General features: G+C 40.3%; 1 protein-coding gene across 3 annotated transcripts in view; it reads right to left on the reverse strand.

Moving 5' to 3' along the window:
- The window catches only part of ccser2a (coiled-coil serine-rich protein 2a), a 568,362-nt gene that overhangs the window by 336,324 nt on the left and 211,082 nt on the right, over positions 1–20,956 (reverse strand). For all 3 annotated transcript variants that reach the window (XM_078530898.1, XM_078530897.1, XM_078530899.1), the window contains exon 5: positions 3,697–3,826. In XM_078530898.1, the coding sequence (XP_078387024.1) occupies positions 3,697–3,826 (130 nt within the window). The remainder of the gene's footprint in view (positions 1–3,696; positions 3,827–20,956) is intronic.

The raw sequence follows: 20,956 nt of genomic DNA on the forward strand, positions 1-20,956 counted from the left end.
TTATCTGCCCATTTGACCATCCTGTCTATATCTTCCTGTAGCCCAAGACACTCAACCTCACTGTTAACCACCCGGCCAATCTTTGTGTCATCCGCAAACTTACTAATCCTACCCCCCACATAGTCATCTATGTCGTTTGTATAAATGACGAATAATAGGGGACCCAGCACAGATCCCTGTGGTACACCACTGGACACTGACTTCCAGTCACTAAAGTATCCTTCTGTCATCACCCTCTGTCTCCTACAACTAAGCCAATTTTGAATCCACCTTATCAAATTATCCTGTATCCCATGTGCATTTGCCTTCTTTATAAATCTCCCATGTGGGACCTTGTCAAAAGCTTTGCTGAAATCCATATAGATTACATCAACTACACTACCCTCATCTACACAGCTGGTCACCTCCTCAAAAAAGTCAATCAAATTTGTTAGGCATGACCTCTCCCTCTGACAAAGCCATGCTGACTATCCCGATCAAACCTTGCCTCTCCAAGTGGAGATAGATTCTCTCCTTCAGAATTTTCTCCAATAGTTTCCCTACCACTGACGTGAGGCTCACTGGCCTGTAGTTCCCTGGCTTATCTCTACAACCCTTTTTAAATAGCAGAACCACATTAGCTGTTCTCCAGTCCTCTGGCACCTCCCCAGACTAGCTGCTTTTATTTTAGAGCTAGGTGTTATATTCCAGGCCAATGGTGAAGGCTAAAAATTGAGCCAATATTTACACACTTTTATAAGGTTTTACTTAGAGTTGCACATGACATGCAAGCACCTCCAGACCCAAGAACCACAGTTTCAGCCTGTGTCTATTTATAGGGGCAGAAGTGAATCCCCAGTTAAGTGACATTCAATGGCATTACCATCGCTGAATCCCCCACTATCAACATCCTGGGGGCTACCATTGACCAGAAATTGAGGACTAGCCATATAATTACTGCTACAACAGCAGGTCAGAGGCTAGGAATCCTGCAATGAGTAACTCACCTCCTGACTCCCCAAACCCTGTCCACCATCTACAAGGCACAAGTCAAGAGTGCGATGGAGTACTCTCCACTTGCAACTTCAACAACACTCAAGAAGCTTGACACCATCCAGTGTCGGTGGGTCAAAATCCTGGAACTCCCTCCCTAACAGCACTGTGGGTGTACCTACACCACATGAACTGCAGCAGGTCAAGAAGGCAGCTCACCACCATCTTCTCGCGGGCAAAAAGGGATGGGCAATAAATGCTGGCTTAGCCTGCAACACCCACATCCCATGACTGAATAAAATATATACTAAAACAAAATTCTGCAAATACTGGAAATCTAAAGTGAAAACACAAAATGCCGGAAATGCTCAGCAGGTCAGGCAGTATCTATGGAGAGAGTGACAGAGTTAACATCTCAGGTCTGTGAGCCAGGTTAAATGTCCACTATCTGCATACAATTAAACACATTTATAATACAATCAACACTATATTTATATATGCCTGATTCTAAATGGACTATTGCTGATTTTTTTTTGAAAGACAGTAACTTGCTTTTTCATTGCTCCACTTAATGTGAAAAATACTCATGATTCCATGTGTAATCTGCAGTTCATAGGATTATTCCCTTGGATAATTAAGCCATGAGGCGGTCAGGTCTTGATGTCCAAAGCCACTTTCAAAGTATCAGATATAATGCAGCTACCTTCTATACTTAAATCAGCTGTGTAAACATGGCACTATCCACAGTAGCATGTTAGAATGATTTAACAGTTCTGTTGCAAGCAACATAACTGTACTTCTGGTTGACAGTTATGAATGAGATAAATAAAGGAAGCATGCAATCTGTATCAGTCAAGCATACATAAGTGTTATGGAATTAGAATTAACCAGATTTACCCCACTACTATAGCTGCATACAAGTCAAAATTGTGTCTGAAAGTCCTTTTCCCATTGACATTTGAGTGTAAATCGCTGCTGGTAAATATCAAATTTCCATGGCTTTAGTAGTTGGATATCAAGAAGTGCTACTAATTATTTGCATGACTGTTAATAGGGATGGTGGTAGTTGGAAATCAAGTTTTAACCACCTGTCCTCAATAAATAAAAAGAATACGCTTTTTAAAAATAGATTCAATGAAAGGTTTGAACAGGTAAATACTCTTGCAGTATAGCATTAAAAAAAATCTGCTACCAACTGTGAAAACAGCAGTATCTTTTTGTTATTAGAACGCTATCTTCCCCTATAAATTGAATACCTAATCAATATGTAACCAGCACATAACAGAACCTACAAAGCAATATAAAACACATCTCTACCTCTGTTCTTCAGATTATCAAAGCAGTCTAACAATGTGAAGAGTACAGTTACAGTTTTTCAAAGATGACGATGATGACAAGAAGCGCCTCTACAACCTCAACTGGTAGCTAATAAGAATCCGTACTATAAATACTAACTTCTAAAAATTTTCTATCCTCACTACATTGCACTTTAAAGCATTATAGTGCGCTTTAGGTTTGTCTATGTTGCCCATGATTGGCCCTCCATGCCAAACATCATCTCAGATAAGCAATTCATGACTCCTCCTATTGCAATTCAATTTAAACATCTGCAGAAAAACAATGAGATACAAATGTGCATGTCTCTCAAGGCCTCAGTCGTGTCTATGTTAAACTAACACAGCATGCACTATTTTATATAATTTAGTTTACATATTATGATTAGACATTATAATTACACTTTAGGAATGATTTTCCTCTGGGAAATAGAAACAGGTAGTGAAGACATCTGATTGCGGCATTTCATATGTGGAGACATGAGATAGTTTCTTACGTGATTTAGTCTCAAAGATTATTTTAAGAAATTTTGGAGTCCCTTTGAGGCTAAACTAAAAGGTCAAAACTGAGTTATACAACACCATTTGTACCCATTAGCTCTTATGTTAGGTTCCCAATATCATTGTGCTATTGTGAGCAGATGCTGACAAGTGGCCAGGTGTTTTGTCACAGAGAATTTAAAAGGCAAAAACATGTTGAGGGCCAGTCATCTTGGATTGTTCTTGCAGCTTACCTAATGGCTAGGAAAACAAGGTGAAGTGATAGCAATGTACAGTACAGAATGACAACAATATCCATGTTCACTTTAAGAATATGTGCTGTAAGGATAAAGCTGAAGTGTGCTGTTATCATTTTGCTTCAGATGCACAAATTTCCAAAGCTGTTATCATTCACTTGAAGCACTAACTTACAAGCTGATGGCTTCCTTGTGAACATATTTTATTAAAAATATGCTTGAGGCAAATTCTCATCCTGCCATTCACAAAGTAATGACACTGATTCTATAAACTCCAAGACTGAGAACTCACGCCAGATTTTTAAAAAGTACTTTATAAGAGACTGGACATCAATAAATGACAGAAGAGGGAAAACACACTGACCCCAATTTTTACTTGTCCTTTGATTCTGTTCACGTAACAGACATGTCAAGCCTGGATTATACAATTTATAATCAATATCAAAATGGCAAGATGGTATCATATGAGCTGAGCTTAAATTTGATCTCCACCAGTGAAAGTTTAGCTCTATAATTGGATTTTTCTGAGACACTCTTTGCATTTCAGTTGTAACTACAACAAATAGAATTGAACTGAGAAAAATCTTCTATCCCAGGGAAAACTTATCTTTGTCCCTCCAAGATGTGTTTACTCTCTGTGCAAGAAAACATACCTTTGTATTTCACTGTTCCCATGGTGATACTGCTCCTGTCCACTCCAGCGTGGATATCTCTTCCTCCAGAACCCTTGGTTCCTCGCTCCTCTCTCTGATCTTTCCAGATGAGCCATACTTTCACATGCCTCTGAAGAAAAGGTCATTAAAAAAACATGAGGAATAATATCTCTTGCAGTGTTATTGTTACATCAGTTTTCTTCTATAATTCACAGAACACCAATAAGCTTGATTGAAAAGCTTCTTGATAAATTTGATGCACCACAAAGGAAGATGCATCAAAGAGAGTCCTTTCCATTCCATTTATGTTTTCTGCAGTTGAACTATAGTCAGATTGTCTTATGTTTGAAAGAAACAGAGCCTAAAGGAACACACAATTACTATTTATTCAAAATTGCCTGATAATCTTGAAATGATGCTGGATTCCACAGGTAATACAGGCCTGACAGTATCATTACAACGGATTTTACTTGGTGCGTGCACCGGAGCTGAGTGAGGTAGCTGTTTTTCCAATTGCATAAACTTTCACACCTCCACAAATTCAAACAAGCTGGACAATTTGAAAAGGTGCAGTTGTCAAATCTTAATGCGTTTGAACTTAGGACTGAAATGATACCTCCAAAAGCATTTTTAAAATGTATACACAGAATTTTGCATATAGTTAGTGACATTCTTATTCAATTTACAAAAACTGGGACATTCCTTCTCTTGCCCCCATCCCTTAAAGACAGCTCATATATTAATCTGATGCTTGTGTATGTAGTATTATTGATTTAAATGAATAACTGATGCAAATTCTAGAATGGACCCAACGTCTTAGTTTGTTTCATCAAATCTCTACTGAGACAGAAACAGACGTTAGCTTTAGGTTTATCTCTAGGCTTTTCTTAGGATCATCTGGGTGTATGCATGTATAAGTCATTGAAGGTGGCAAGACAGGTCAAAAGCATGGTCAATAATGCATATGGTCTTCTAGGCTTTATAAATAGAGGCATAGAGTACAGGAGCAAGGAGGTTATGTTAAACACTGGTGCAGCCTCAACTGGAGTATTGCATCCAGTTCTGGGCACCACGGTCTAGGAAAGGTGTGAAAGCTTAGAGAGTGCAGACAAGGTTCACAAGAATGGTCACAGGGAAGAGGAACTTCAGTTATGTGGATAGATTGGAGAAATTGGGATTGCTTTCCTTGGAGAAGGTTGAGAGGAAATTTGATCAAGGTTTTCAACACCATGAGGGGCCTGGACAAAGTAAGTAGGGAGAAATTTTACTCGCTGGCAGAAGGATTGAGAACAAGAGGGCATAGATTTCAGGTAATTAGCAAAAAAAAGCAACAGACATGAGGAGAAACATTTTCACACAGCAAGTGGTTAAGATATGGAATGCGCAGCCTGAGTGTGTGGTGGAGGCAGGTTCAATCGAGGCATTCCAGAGGTAATTGGATTGTTATGAGCTACAGGGAAAAGGTAGGGAAATGGCACTAGGTGAATTACTCATATGAAGAGCCAGCAGGAGCCTCCTTCAGTGCTGTAACAATTCTGAGATACTGTGAGGATTTCTAAACATATATATTTTAGTTTTACAGGTTGAGTAGCTGAACGATTATGGTACTGGACCAGGAACCCAGAGGCCTCGAGTTCAAATCTCCCCACAGCGAATTGAGAAATCAAATTCCATCGATCTGGTAATTTGTGGGTTTAAACCATAAAAAGATGCAAGAATGCCTAAAGAATATCATTGGTTCACTGTTATCTTTTGGTTACGGCCACTCTGATCTAGTCTGGCCAACACAGAACTCCAGTTTCACTCTGCATGTTTGACTCTTAATGCCCTCAGGCACTCAAGGATGAGCAATAAATATTGCCTTGCCAGTGTCACTTATGTATGAAAGAGAAAAAAATAATTCCTAGACAAAATAATTCAAAGACAGAATAATCATGCAACTGCAGCTTTGACCGCTGACATATGCTCTAGAGAATTCAATGGCAAATCCAATTCAGGAAAGATGGACAATTCCTCTGACTGACAACACTGAAAACTAACTACAAAGAGTTTCATTCCAGCCTATCAAGAATCAGGGACATATTATTTATCATGAAAATCATCAACAAACAGGGCAGCGTAGAACATTAGTTAGTTTTGACACAACCATCTAAGGAAAAGACTGTGTCAAAGCCTTTTCAATGAAATCTTATAAAAATTAGTTATAACACCACTCATGAAAAAAATGATAGAAAGGACATTAGAGATTGCTCTTTAAATGTATGGGACAATGTGGGTAATTTCCCCGTTTCTTTCCCCTCAAATATGCAGTCATCATAATGCATGGGCCAACAGTCTTTGTCCTCAGCATGTGCCAGAAAATACAGACTTATTTAATTGTAAAGACCAACAACTGTGTTTGTCAAAAGTACATTAAAAAAAATTACAATGACAATTTTACTTGGTGCCTTGCCAATGCTGGAGGCTGTAATTTGGGTGACTATGGGCAATAAGTTGCATTCACACAGCATCTTTAACATAGAAAGGATGATCCAAACCATTTCATGGAAGTATAATCAGGAAGAACAACACGATCTTTAGCAGTGGATCTGCCGAATATTGAGGCAATTAAAAGGGACGAGGACACAAGACAGAAGCAAGAGCAGACCAAATGGCCCGTCGAGCCTGCCCTACCATTTACTATGATCATGACCAACATTCAACATTTTAAACAGTGAGTCTAGTTAGTTCAAGTTTATGGGGACTCCACCTCATAACATTTAATATTTCCACAATAGAAGAGAAGCCAATCATGGGAAAAGTTGTTTTCCAGGCCTCCACATGAGCTTAATAAAATTAAAAATATTGTGCTACTCTGTATATGCAATGCAATTAGAACTGTGTGAAAGCATCCTTCTTTATCTTGTTTATAGATCTCTAATTATCAGATTCTGTTTCCCAGTGGGCTGAACTGAGGCTGTTGCTTCATCAGTAACACACAAGCTGGTTAGGTAGACAAAACATCACAGCCAGTGCCTGAACACTGCTGCTCTCACAAACTGCCCACCATTCTCATCAACTCCACTGGAAAACCAAAAGCAGTTTGCATGCCAATTGAATTACAGATATGATTGCCTCATCTTGACATGTGCCAATTTGAAATGCTAGAAGATAAATTCTGATGAAGGTGGCCCTTTGGCATATTTGATCTTCCCCTTCCAAAATCCAACCCTATAATCTTCCTATTACTGCTATGGGTTTACTTTCTTCCTCTTAATAAAGCTCCCCTCAGAAGTCTCTTTTCAAGGTGAAAGACCCTAGCTTACCAAGTCAGTTCATTATATAATTACATGAGAGATCAAAACTGCTTAGTTAAATTACTTACTGTAACATACTGTCTCATCTCTTGTAAATACAATGCTCTCTCAACCTATCAAATTTGAAGGAGGCGCCCAAAGTTACAACATAGATATGTTCTATTTGACTAAATCTTCGGAATATGGCCCTTGTTTCTAAAAAAGTGTAGATTGTTCTGAATTTAATACATTGTACAGTAAGCATTGTACAGTAATGCAACCCAACATCAAACTGATGTAACATTGATCCTACTTCCTACTTTTGCCTCAGCTGTGATCAAACTGAAGTTGTGATTCTCCATTCATCGGCACGTAGCAGGCTACAGACTGAGGAAGCTGGTTCAAACCTGGTGGGTTTCAGGAGATACAGCATATGGTAGACAGACTGCAAGAAAAGCACTGTGTGGAGTGAAAAATCAGGTGATGGAGCCAAATACAGGAACTGCCTGGTCTGGAAGAAATTTGAGGAATCTGATTAACATCTATACACTGCTGCTGATCCCAATAGAGTTCTTCATTTCAAATGCTACCAAGAGCTCATAAATACACCAATAATCGGCAACTGTGCAGTGAATGATATATAACAAATTAAGTGAAAGAAATGTTATATTTCATTTCCACAAGTTTTACTTCTAGTGTGTGCCTGGAAGTGTGGGGTGATTCATTTTGGTAGGAAGAACATGGAGAGGCTATACAAAATAAGGGGTAGAATTCTTAAGAGTGTGCAGGAGCAGAGAGAGCTAGGTGTATATGTGCATAGATCATTGAAGGTGGCAGGACAGGTGGAGAGAGCAGTTAATAAAGCATACAGTATCCTGGGCTTTATTAATAGGGACATCGAGTACAAGGGCAGGGAGATTATGCTGAGCTTATATAAGACAATAGCTAGACCTCAGCTGGAGCATTGTGTACAATTCTGGGTGCCACACTAGAGGAAGGATGCGATCACATTGGAGAGAGTGCAGAAGAGGTTTACAAGAAATGTTCCAGGCGTGAGAAACTTCAGTTACAAAGATAGATTGGAGAAGTTGGGACTGTTCTCCTTGGAGAGGAGAAGACTAAGAGGAGATTTGATAGAGGTGTTCAAAATCATGAGGGGGCTGGATAGAGTAGATAGGGAGAAACTGTTCCCACTCATCAAGGGATCAAGAACGAGAGGGCACAGATTTAAAGTGGTTTGCAAAAGAAGCAAATGTGATGTGAGAAAAAACTTTTTCACGCAGCAACTGGTTGAAGTCTGGAATGCACTGCCTGTAAGTGTGGTGGAGGCAGGTTCAATAGAGGCATTCAAGAGGCAATAGATGATTATTTGAACAGAAACAACGTGCAACGGTACTGGAAAAAAGCAGGAGAATGGCACTAAGTCATGATGCTCATTTGGAGAGCTGGTGCAAAGCATGATGGGCCGAATGGCCTCCTGTGCCATAGCAATTCTGTGATTCTGAGATCAAAACTTCTTTCAAAGATATTTTACAGATCAAAGTTTAATATGGTGAAACCACACAATTCAAACTAAAATTAGGAACAAGGATCCTAAAGCGTAAAACAGATGCTAAATACCAATATTAGTATTAATATCTTTTATGACTGAACTGTTAATTATCTCATTCAAAATCAGTAACCTCAACGTGCCTGCGTTTCAAATATGCTAAAATGTAGCAGGGGATTCTAAATAGGACTGGAGGATGGTTCTTATTGGAGTTCCCCAGGGATCGGTGTTTGGGCCCTGCTTTTCCTGATATATATATTAATGATATAGACCTTGGTTTACAAGGCACAATTTCAAAATTTGCAGATGATACAAAACTTAGAAGTTTTGTGAACTGTGAGGATGATAACTTAGAACTTCAAAAGGAATGGTGGAATGGGCAGACAAGTGGCAGATGAAATTCAATGCAGAGGAGTCTGAAGTGATTCATTTTGGTAGGAAGAACACAGAGACAATATAAAATAAAGCATACAATTCTAAAGTACGTGCAGATATACCTGGGGTTATACATGCACTAATCGGTGGAAGTGACAGGGCAGGCTGAGAGAATGGTTTAAAAAAAGCATACGAGATCCTGGGCTTCATTAATAGGTGCATAGAATACAAGAGCAAAGGGGGTTATAATAAACCTGTATGAAACACTGGTTCGACCTCACTTAGAGTATTCTGTCCAGTTCTGGTAACCACATTTTAGTGAGGATGCAAAAAAGATTCACAAGAATGGTTCCAGAGATGAGGAACTTCAGCTATGAGGATAGATTGGACATACAAACATACGAATTAAGAGGAGTAGGCCACTTGGCCCCTCGAGCCTGTTCCGTCATTCAATAAGATCATGGCTGACCTGAACATAACCTCAACCCCACATTCTTGCTGACCCCTGATAACCTTTCACCCCCTTGTTTGAACAAGAGTTGCAAAGACTCACGACCCTCAGAGAAATAAATTCTCCTCATTTCTGTCTGAAATGAGCAATCCCTTATTTTTAAATAGTGAATCCTAGTTCTAGATTCTCCCACAAGAGGAAACATCTTCTCCACATCCACCCTGTCAACATCCCTCAGGATCTTAAAGGTTTCAATTAAGTCGCCTCTTACTCTTCTAAATTCCAGTGGATACAAGCCTAACCTGTCCAGCCTTTCCTCATAAGACAACCCACCCATTCCTGGTATTAGTCTAGTAAACCTTCTCTCAACTGCTTCAAAGCTTTTACATCTTTCTTTAAATAAGCAGACCAGTACTGTACATAATACCCGAGATGTGGTCTCACCAGTGCCCTGTATAACTGAAGCATAACCTCCCTTCTTTTGTAATCAATTCCACTCATAATAAATGATAACATTCTATTAGCTTTCCTAATTACCTGCTGTACCTTCATATTAACCTTCTGTGATTCATGCACTAGGACACCCAGATCCATTTGAATCTCAGAACTCTGCAATCCCTCACCATTTAGATAATAAGCTTCCTTTTTATTCTTCCCACCAAAATGATCGATTTCACATTTTCCCACATTATACTCCATTTACCAGATCTTTGCTCACTTACTTAAGCTACCTATGTCACTTTGTAGCCTCCTTACATCCTCTTCACAATTTATTTTCCTACCTATCTTTGTCATCAGCAAACCTAGCCACCATACCTTGAGTTCCTTCATCCAAGTCATTTATATAAATTGTAAAAAGTTGAGGCCCCAGCACTGATCCACTCATCACATCCTGCCAACCAGAAAAAGGTCCATTTATGCCAACTCTCTGCTTTCTGTTAGCTAACCAATCTTCTATCTATGCCAATATATTACCTGCATACCATGAGCTTTTATCTTCTGCAATAATCTTTGATGTGGCACTTTATCAAATGCCTTCTGGAAATCCAAGTATAGTGCATCCACCTGTTCCCCTTTATCCACAGCACATGTGGCTCCGTCAAAGAACTCCAAATTGCCAATTTGCACATGGCTAATAATGCAGAAATTATTACCTTTGAGGTTCTGCTTCTTAATTTGATGCCTAGCTTGTCATACTGACTATGCAGAGTCTTCTTCCTCTTCTTGCCTATGTCATTAGTACCGATATGGATATCAACCCTTGGATCCTTCCCCCTCCCACTGCAAGTTCCTCCCCAGCCCTGAGCAGATGTCCCGAACCCTAGCACTCGGCAAGCAATAAAGCCACTTGGCTCTCGCTCTTTGCTACAGAGGACAGTGTCAATCCACCTTACTATACTGCCCCCTAATACCACTACATTCCTTTTGTCTCCCACGACTTGGATGGCTTCCTGTACCACGGTGCCATGGCCAGTCAGCTCATCCACCCTGCAGCCCCCACTCTCACCAAACAAGCTGGGAGAACCTCAAAGCTGTTGGACAATTGCAGAGGCTCACACTCCTGCAATGCTGCCCTCTGGGTCCCCTTACCTGCCTCACTCGCAGTCACACCGTGCTGTCCCTGGCCTTTGACCAAATCAGAAGACCCTATACTAAAGAGGTGTGACTGCCTTCTGGTATAAAGCATCCAGATAACATTCCCCCTCTCTGGTGCATCACAGAGTCTGCAGCTCAATGACTCTGAGCCGAATTTCCTCAAGCCGCAAACGCTTACTGGAAACGTGTTTGCCCTGGATCACAATGTTGTCTAGGAGCTCCCACATGCTCCAGCCTTGACACATTACATGTTTTGCCATCCTTAATGTGTTTTAAATAATTAGTTAATTATATTAATCACTTATTTAATGTTGCTTTCTTATATATTTTCATGTTGCTTTCTTATATATTTTATTAACTTTACCACCAAATTATGTACCATTTTAAACCTTAGCGATAGAATAGAACTTGCCAACTGACCAGATATTCACCAAACAGCTAGCTGCATTCCCTGTAGTAGAGTAAAAACCAATTTCTATGGGGTGAAAAAGATAGAAAGAGAAAATGAACAACTCCTTCTCCCCCAACTCCCCTCTCACTAAACTCCAAGTCATCACTCAGTTAGTCAGCTGCATTCCGTTTGCTAGGGCTGTTCTCCTTGGAGGTGGGAAGGGTTGAGAGGAGATTTGATAGGAGATATTCAAATCATTAGGGGTCCGGACAGATTAGACATGGAGAAACCGTTCCCATTGGTGGAAGGTCGAGAATCAGAGCACAGATTAAAGGTAATTGGCAAAAGAAGCAAAGGCGGCATGAGGAGAAAGTTTTCATGCAGAGTGTGGTTTGGATCTGGAATGCACTGCCTAATGGTGTATTGGAGGGAAATTCAATTGTGGCTGTCAAACTAGAATTGGATTATTATTTGAAAAGGAAAAATTTGCAGCACTTTGGGGAGAAGGTGGGGAAGTGGCATTTGGTGAATTGCTCTTGCATACAGCTGGCACAGGCATAACGTTTCAAAAGGCCTCTCTCTGTGCTGTAACCATTCTATGAATTAGACAATATGACTAGAAACAGAGAAAGGAGCCTGAAGGCTTAAGACACGTTCTTTCACCCAACAGTTAGACACAAATGAAAAGAAACTTAGTTGGGGAGTTGAGAGTTAGTGTTGTACCATAGGGATCAGTATCAGGATTATGCATCTATACTTAGGTACAATTGTATAGGATCAGAAAAATCATTCATCCATCAAAGCTCAATTCTCTGTAGTAATAACTCTACCATGATGGAATCTAATTGTATCGTGAATCATCCCAATAAGTATACCTTCATTCTCTTACTTGGTAGATTATTCCCGAAGCACTTCGTGAGTAAAGAGTCAAGTTACATTTTACTAACTTGCATTTATGTCTTTAAAATGTTTCTTTAATTCATTGCTGAGATGCATGCATCGCTGACAAAGCCAACAATTACTGCCCTTCAGTGGTGGTGGTGATCCACGTTCTTGAACCATAGCAGTACATGTGGTGTTGGTACACCCACAGTACTCTGAGAGAGGGAGATCCAGGGTACTGATCCAGCGACAGTGAAGGATCAGCAATATAGTTCCAATCAGGATGGGGTGTGACTAGAAGGGAAACTTGCAAGTGGTAATGTTTCCATGTATCTGCCTGACAGTGTGGTAGAGGGAGGTGTATTGGAGGGAAATTCAATTATGGCTGTCAAAAGTGAATTCCCATGTTCTTCTAGGTGGTCGATGTTGCAGGTTTGGAAGGTGCTGTTGAAGTGAAGTGCTGTTGGTGAGTTGCTGCAGTGCATCTTGTAGAAGGTGCACACTGCTGCCATTGTACACCAGTGGTAGAGAGAGTCAATGTTTAAGGTGGTAGACGGGGCTGCTTTGCCCTGGATGGCGTCAAGGCTGAGTGTTGGAGTTGTTCTCATTCAGGCAAGTGGGAAGAATTCCATCATATATCTGACTTGGGCCGTGTAGGCGTTAGACAGGCTACGCGGAATCAGGAGTTGAGTTATTTGTGATAGAATACCCAGCCTCTGACCATCTATTTATAACTTTTGAATATATTACGTACTTCAATAGGTCACAGCTTAACCATCTAGTTTTCAGACTATCAAGCATTAGCTAACCCTCTGTGAGAGAGTCATGTTGATTGGCAATCATACCACTAAAAACAAATTAACTAGCCACGCATCATTACTAATTGTGAAATCTTACTGCATGTGTGTCAGCTGTGGCTCAGTTCATAGCACCCTCGCCTTTGAATCAGAGGGTTGTGGGTTCATGTCCCACTCCCAGAAAACCAAGAACTGTGATTGTACTCGAAAGAGTTGCAATCTGTGACTGTTGATAACTCGAAAGAGTTTCCTGTGCAACAAGTCCCACACCAGGACTTGAGCACCAAAATCAAGGCTGACACTCCAGTGCAGTCCTGAGGGAGAACTGCACAGTTGGAAGTGCCACTTTTCAGATGCAACGTTAAACTAAGTTCCTATCTGCCCTCTCAGGTGAACGTAAAAGATCCCATGACACTATTTTAAGATAATTTGTTGACCTTGTGCAAACTATGATAATGAGTTTGGATAATTTCCTGAGAGAAATGCAGATCATCTTTTTTTATTCTGTGCCTGAAAGTGACAATGGTTGATGAGAAGAAACCAGCTCCCAAAAAGGGAGGCAAGAAAGCCTTGAAGAAACCGGTAGCAAAGGGCGGCAAGAAGCGGCGAAAGTCGAGGAAGGAGAGTTACTCCATCTACATCTACAAAGTGATGAAGCAGGTTCACCCCGACACCGGCATCTCCTCCAAGGCCATGAGCATCATGAACTCGTTCGTGAGCGATATTTTCGAGTGCATCGCGGGTGAGGCTTCCCGCCTGGCCCATTACAGCAAGCGCAGCACTATCAGCTCCTGGGAGATCCAGACCGCCGTGCGCCTGCTGCTGCCCGGGGAACTGGCCAAGCACGCCGTGTCGGAAGGGACAAAGGCGGTGACCAAGTACACCAGCTCCAAGTAAAACCCCACAATGGCCTGAAAAACATTCAATTACTGCTCTCTACAAAGTAACTCACCACCTTCCATGTGGTGTAGGTAAGTGAAGCATTGAAACATTTTTGAGAGACGTGGTTAAGATGCTATTTGTATACAAGTCTGTTTTTGTTACTCGCTTTCCTCTTAGCTCATTTTCTTCACGTGATGTCAGTTTTACTCCACTACCTGCACCTTCTCCAATTTATTTCGTGACATGATCAAAACTGAAGGAGAAGGTACTTTAAGTATGATCTTACCACTGCATTATAAAGTATCAGCATAACTCATCTAAATCTGTGTTCTGTCCTTTGAAATATACATTTAAGCATTCTATTCTCTCCATTAATTCCTTCATCACATTGTCTAGACATAAAAATTGGCTTGCCTGTTTCTTTCCAACTCCTATTGTGCTACTTTAATTCCATTCATCTCATACATTGGCTGAGGCAATGTGTAATAGTTCACATTTATATGCAACATAATTAATTTGCTACTCGTCTGTCCTGTTCCGTAACGAAAGTAAATTATTTTGCAAATGTTTTAACTGCATTCTCTGATTTTGCTGCTCTACCTCATTTTGTCAGATTTTATGATCATATATCTAATTTTAAAAATAACAATACTTTGGCTATTGTGAGCTACTTAATATTCTATGGCAAAGTTACTATTCCACAACAAATTCCCAAATAAAAAGCAGAAAGAATGAACTTTCATATGCTCAGCATATCCTAAACAGCAAACATTCACTGTCTGTTTGGCAGAGTGTTGTAGCATTTTTCACACAGCAAGATCCCATAAACAACCACAAGATAAATGACCAAAAATTATGATACAAAGATAGGTGGAGGGAAAGGTAGTATTGAGGAGGCAGGGAGGCTGCAGAAGGATTTGGACAGGTTTGGAGAATGGGCAAAGAAGTGGCAGATGGAACACAACATGGGGAAGTGTGAGTTCGTGCACTTTGGTTGGGAGAATAGAGGCATAGACTATTTTCTAAATGGGGAGAGAATTCAGAAATCTGGAGTGCAAAGGGACTTCGGAGTCCTAGTCCAGGATTCTCTTAAGGTTAACTTGCAGGTTGAGTCGGTAGTTAGGAAGGCAAATGCAATGTTGGCATTTATTTCGAGAGGACTAGAATATAAAAGCAGGGATGTGCTGCTGAGGCTTTATAAGGCTCTGGTCATACCACATTTGGAATAATGTGAGCAATTTTGGGCGCCGTATCTCAGGAAGGATGTTCTGGCCCTGGAGAAGGTCCAGAGGAGGTTCACGAGAACGATCCCAGGAATGAAAGGCTTAACATTGAGGAATGTTTGAGGACTCTGGGTCTATACTCTATGGAGTTTAGAAGGATGAGGGGGGATCTGATTGAAACTTACATAATACTGAAAGGCCTGGATAGAGTGGACGTGGGGAAGATGTTTCCATTAGTAGGAGAGACTAGGACCAGAGGGCACAGCCTCAGAGTGTAGGGAAGACCTTTTAGAACAGAGATGAGGAGAAACTTCTTTAGCCAGAGAGTGGTGAATCTATGGAATTCATTGCCACAGGAAGCTGTGGAGGCCAGGTCATCGAGTGTATTTAAGACCAAGATAGATAGGTTCTTGATTGGTAAGGGGATCAAAGGTTATGGGGAGAAGGCGGGAGAATGGGGTTGAGAAACTTATCAGCTATGATTGAAAGGTGGAGTAGACTCGATGGGCCGAATGGCCTAATTTCTGCTCCTATGTCTTATGGTCTTATGGACCAGTTAATCTGTTGGCAGTTTTGCTCACAGAATTAATGTTAGCCAAAATCCCAGAAATGCATCCCACTCCTATTGAAAAAATGCCGCAAGATCTTTCACACTCATTTGAACAGGCAGACAGTTCATCAGTTTAACATTTATCTCATCTGATAATGCAGCCTTAAAGTGTCCTCAAGCCCTGGAACAGAATTTGAACCTTCTAGCTTCTGAGTCAGAGTAATGAATGCTAGTGAAGCTGACTATCATAGAATTTAAATTCTAGGGCAAGTTGATCTTGCCCAATCACACTCAATGATTCTCAGTCGAGTTGTAAAAAGGAACATTAATCTAAGTGAAGCCTCCCATGTCGAAGTGCTCAAGTGTACCATCGATTGGTAAAACAAAGCCCCGTAATTACCTGAATTTGCAGATGTTACAAAATCTACAGATCATTACAACTATCTAGATTAAGCTTCTCCCAGCCCTGCTTCATGTAAAGATTTCATCTCTATCCTGTAATGTCCCTGCCTCTGCTGTATATACTTGCAAGACTCCACTTGCCATAACAGAATTTCAGAAATATGTTTTTTTCCTCGAACCAATTTCTGCTTTCATCGCTGCTCTGATTTTCATTTTAAAGTCCCCTTATTCTCAACTGCCAACCCACTAGCCTTCTGGCATCATTACTGCCACATACAATACCATACCTCAGGGTGACAAACATTTCCCTACAGGTCAGCAAATTTGGTGGATTTGTTACAATCAAAGTCAGCATTGCTTTTGCTGCTCATGGTGCTGTCTCCTTTTTGCTCAATTTGAACATTTCTATTCCATATACCAGCATAATCTTCATGTACTGTCCCTGACCAGTTTAGTTTCCCTCCCACATCCCTCACCCCCAACCCACCTCAGCCACTTTTTGCACTGACCTTCCAGTCTTTTGGCCAGTTAAACTGTTTCAACAGGCTCAACACAAGGTTCAGCAACCTAAAATAAAAGCACAATATTGCAGATACTGGAAAAACTCAACAGGTCTGGAACCTAACCCATCTTCCTCCTTGGTACTCTGTAGCCTTCTTGTTGTTTCATTGACTTCATCAACTTCAGACCTTGGCTCATTGCCCATCTTTATGCCAGCTCCTTCCATCCACTTTGCACCATCTTCTCTATTGCCTCTTTCATTTCCTTATCTAGCTACCTGCACAGCCTTCAGTACTTTTACCTGTCTTTAAACTGGTTCACTGAGCTGATCTGCCAGCCTTTATCTTGCTGGCGTTTTAAAAATTCCGTTTGCAAGCTATTTTGCTTTTATTTTCGTAAACCTGTTAATTGTTTCTCCATTATAGTGTCAGCATCCCTGACTTGGCCCTTATTTGTTTGTCCCCAAATCTCCTCCCTTATTGCACATTTTGTTTTTGCTCATTCCAAGAAAGGTCAAGGGTACACATCCAAAACATTGACCCATCTTTTCTTCACAGTTCAGCCTGTCCCCCACTAAAGAATTCTGTCACTGTGAAGGGCATTAAGCAGAACCAATCCTTGCCCTCCCACCAAAAAAAAAAGGCATTAATATCCTTACTCCAGAACAAGGCATACCACTGCTGTGGATAGCCCCCACTAGGTCAGGGCCCTTTCTCTTGCATGGTTTTAATCCCAATACAAGCTGCTTAACAGTTTACGTATTTACAGCCTCCACGAGGAAGGAATTGATCTGGGAACCTTCTAATCCTCACTAGGTGCCAGGAGCAGAAAGGGATGCACAAGGAATAAGGTTATCATATAATTTAGCAACAAGTTACATATCATCAAACTCTGAATTTACTTAGCAGTACAGACAGCAAATCCTACTTTTCTCCAATACAATAGCAGTTTCTACAGCTGTACGTGTAAGCATAATCAACAACTCAGCCACAGGCCTGCTCTTTTTAACAGAATTTTTCCATTTGCACAATGGCCTATTCCTGGCAAGCCTGGCAGCTCCAAGGAAAACACTAATTTCTGATGCATAGCAAACAGAACAAACGTTTCTCTTATTAATTCTACCGAAAGTGGTTTGAAAACAATTACTTCATTGCCATAGCTAAAGTTATCTTGCACCTGCTTTCTAGCCCCAGCCAGGTGAGCAAAATACAGAAGAGCCCTTTCTTAGGACAGACTTACTTGGCCCTGCTGCTGTTTTTCAGCTGTCTGGAAACTGGATACAGTTCTAACTGCAAACACATGATTCATACCAGAAGGAATTTTCCTACCCACATGGCTTCTGAGAGGGAGACTATTAATATGGGCAGCATTCCCACCTTGTAGGAGGGCTTTGTACACAATGATGAAACTTAAACTTTGGGATTAAGCTCCACTTAAATTGCATCTATGCAGCAAAACATGTCTATGCAGTCAGCCCCGTTGTTGCAAAATTAAATGCAACAGAAGGCAACAAGATATGCAAAATGCAACAGCTTGAGGTAACTTGTAAAATGGCTTATTCAGTGACAGACATTCCAACACAAAAATGTTAGCTTAATCCAAGTTATGTCTAATAAGCAGGAAGAGTTTTTTTTAAGAATTTAAATAGACATTGGCCTTTTGATTATCAAAGCCTAAAATTTAGGACTGATGATTAGTTGGGGCATGCCCATATAATTTTTAGCCATGACATTTTTGCCTATTAGGTGTGTCCATTTTCTAAGTAACATCACTAAATATTTTGTAAGTAGTTGGGGGGAGGGGGGAGGGAGGGGGGTGAAGGAGGTTATCCAAGTTAATGAATTCTACCGTTACTCCAGGAAACAAAATGATTGAAAAAAATAAAGGATGCAGTAAGAATCTGAGATCAGGCTTCAACTCATCTTTCACGAGTTTGTTGTCCATTTGTCAGACTCTCCCAATTTAATTTTAAGTAACATTTTGGATTTGATTTCTTCATTCCCTAAAGCTACCCTATAAAAGTCTGTAAGGCTGATTCTCAACTCCTCACTGAACAACTCACCTTTCTCCTATATTTCCTCATAATTCATCCAGTTAAATGTACATTAGCAAACTGAAGGTCAATCAGCAACAGAATTAATTTAGGCAGTCCGGTAACACCGGAAAAGGCTTTTGAAGTGATATTCTTTAAAGAAGATCTTACATTTATATAAGTATCTTTGATGACTTCAGTGCATTCCTGAAGCCAATTAAGTCTGTAGCCACCGTTATAACATAGGGAATGTTAGCAGCTAATCTGTGCTCAGCAAGATTCCACAAAGAGCCAGTGACCTTAGTGATGTCAGCTGATGGACAAATATTAGCCAGGACACTAGGAAAAATCCAAACACCACCGTTGGAACCTGGCTTCAAATTCAGAAGGTTTGTATCTTTGATGGTTGAGAAAATCTTGAATGGAACGAGTTGAATAATGTTTTTGGCAGGTGGGGGTCCACAACAAAAACAGTACCTGTCTTTTGGTTCTATTTGGCTGTATCAGTAAGTCTCAGAAAGAAACTTATGTAGAAAATAGAAACGATCCACAATACAAATACATTGGTGGAAGATACTGTGAAGGTGCAGCTTAAACACATCTTTGGGGCAACACAGAGGGAACTTTACTGCATTTATCTTTCAGTGTCTGAGTTGCGCAAAACCACAAGAGTTCAGTTCAAGGGACTTGCACTTTTCACCTTAATGGGTCGCAATAAATATATAAATGAAGGTGAAGTGTAAAACAATCTTTAAGAATTCATTCTGCATTCAGACTGCAGTATTCATAATTAAAGTATCACGATTAGGATGCTTTTAAAAATGACGGTGTGGTCAGACCAAACTACTTAGTCATTATGACATTCACCCTCAAAAACTATTGAAAATTCCATGCCTGACCATGTGCTAAAATGATTCTGGGCTTGACAGAATGCATTTGCCACCTTACCATACTTTTTTATCCTTGGGATGTGGGTACTCTGGCAAGGCAGCACTCATTGTCCATCCCTCGTTGCATTAAAAGTCGTATTGTGGGGTTAGAGTCATAAATAGGACTAATGGGCTCCCTTCACTGAAGTCCATATAGTAAAGCAATTCAGCTTGTTGCAATACATTCTCAAACTACATGGTTAATTTTTGGTGCCAGTAAAAGATTTTTACAATTTCTTTTAACAGGATTTGAACTCTCAACCTCTGGGTTGCAGTCCAGTACCATTATAACTAGTTACTAGACAATTGCTAATGGGTCAGGAAATGATGACATGCAATAAATATCCGATAAACTTTCAGGGGTTAAAAAAAACTTTCAGGGGTTAAAAAACAATCTTTAACACATGTTCTTCAACAGCTTTCCATCAAGGTTTCAAGAGAAGTTGCCTAAGTTAGGTATAATTATATGTTCAGAATGTTAAAGGGAATCTTTTTCAGGATGAAACGCATCTCTAACCTTATCCATGGATTTCCATTCCAAGTACTGAATTAAAATATTGCAGCTGGAGAGACTATACCTAAGTTTTTATGTATCAGGAATCTATGGCACTAAACAAACCAAGGGATATGAAAATAGGCTAGCAAAGTGGAGTTGAGATAGAAGATCAGCCGTGATCTGACTGAAAGGCAGGCAGGCTCAAGGGACTCCAGTCTTGCTCTTATTTCTTATGTTATGTCCGTAAGTGTTTGACTACTGTGTAATTCGGGCAGAAAGACACTGATCCAAGGTTTATCAAAGTAGGGTTGCAGATTTATAGCTACCTCCCGACTGGAGGAGACTTGAGGCCTCCATTCCAGGATTCTAGAATTTCAACACAGAATTAGTCTAAACATAATCCAAAGGAAGACCCAAATCTAGCATTTTACTTAAAGGAGAATTTTCTCATGTTCAACTAGACCTTAAATGGGTGTTCTCAACAGTAGTGTTTTTCAAGACAATTTACCACTTTTGATGCAGTCAGGCTAACAATATCATTGTGTAGCATCCTGTACTGGCTGTTACAAATCACGAGTCATATGTAGTCAGGTTGCATTATAGCACAAAGGTTTTCAGACACAATCACAAGAGTGATTTTCATTTTCTTTTTCCCTTCCATTCAAAACGTATCACTCTGCTACTACTGAGTGCAATTGCATTGCAGGATGCCTGAGAACCAGTAATATCTAATACAAGCATTTGACACACATTCGATATGGCAAATTACTCAATGATGTGGTGTAATCATGAAGTGGATTTCATGAGTAGATCTCTCAGTAACAGGTACGCTGGGTATAATAAATGCAGTCATCTCCTAGTGGATTACTGTGGCAGAACAGTTTATATGCTATTTCATAAGAACAGTAATGTCAGATTGTGTCAAGCAC

This window comes from Cetorhinus maximus, chromosome 27 (genome assembly GCF_964194155.1).
Source record: "Cetorhinus maximus chromosome 27, sCetMax3.hap1.1, whole genome shotgun sequence".
NCBI classification, from domain to species: Eukaryota; Metazoa; Chordata; class Chondrichthyes; order Lamniformes; family Cetorhinidae; genus Cetorhinus; species Cetorhinus maximus.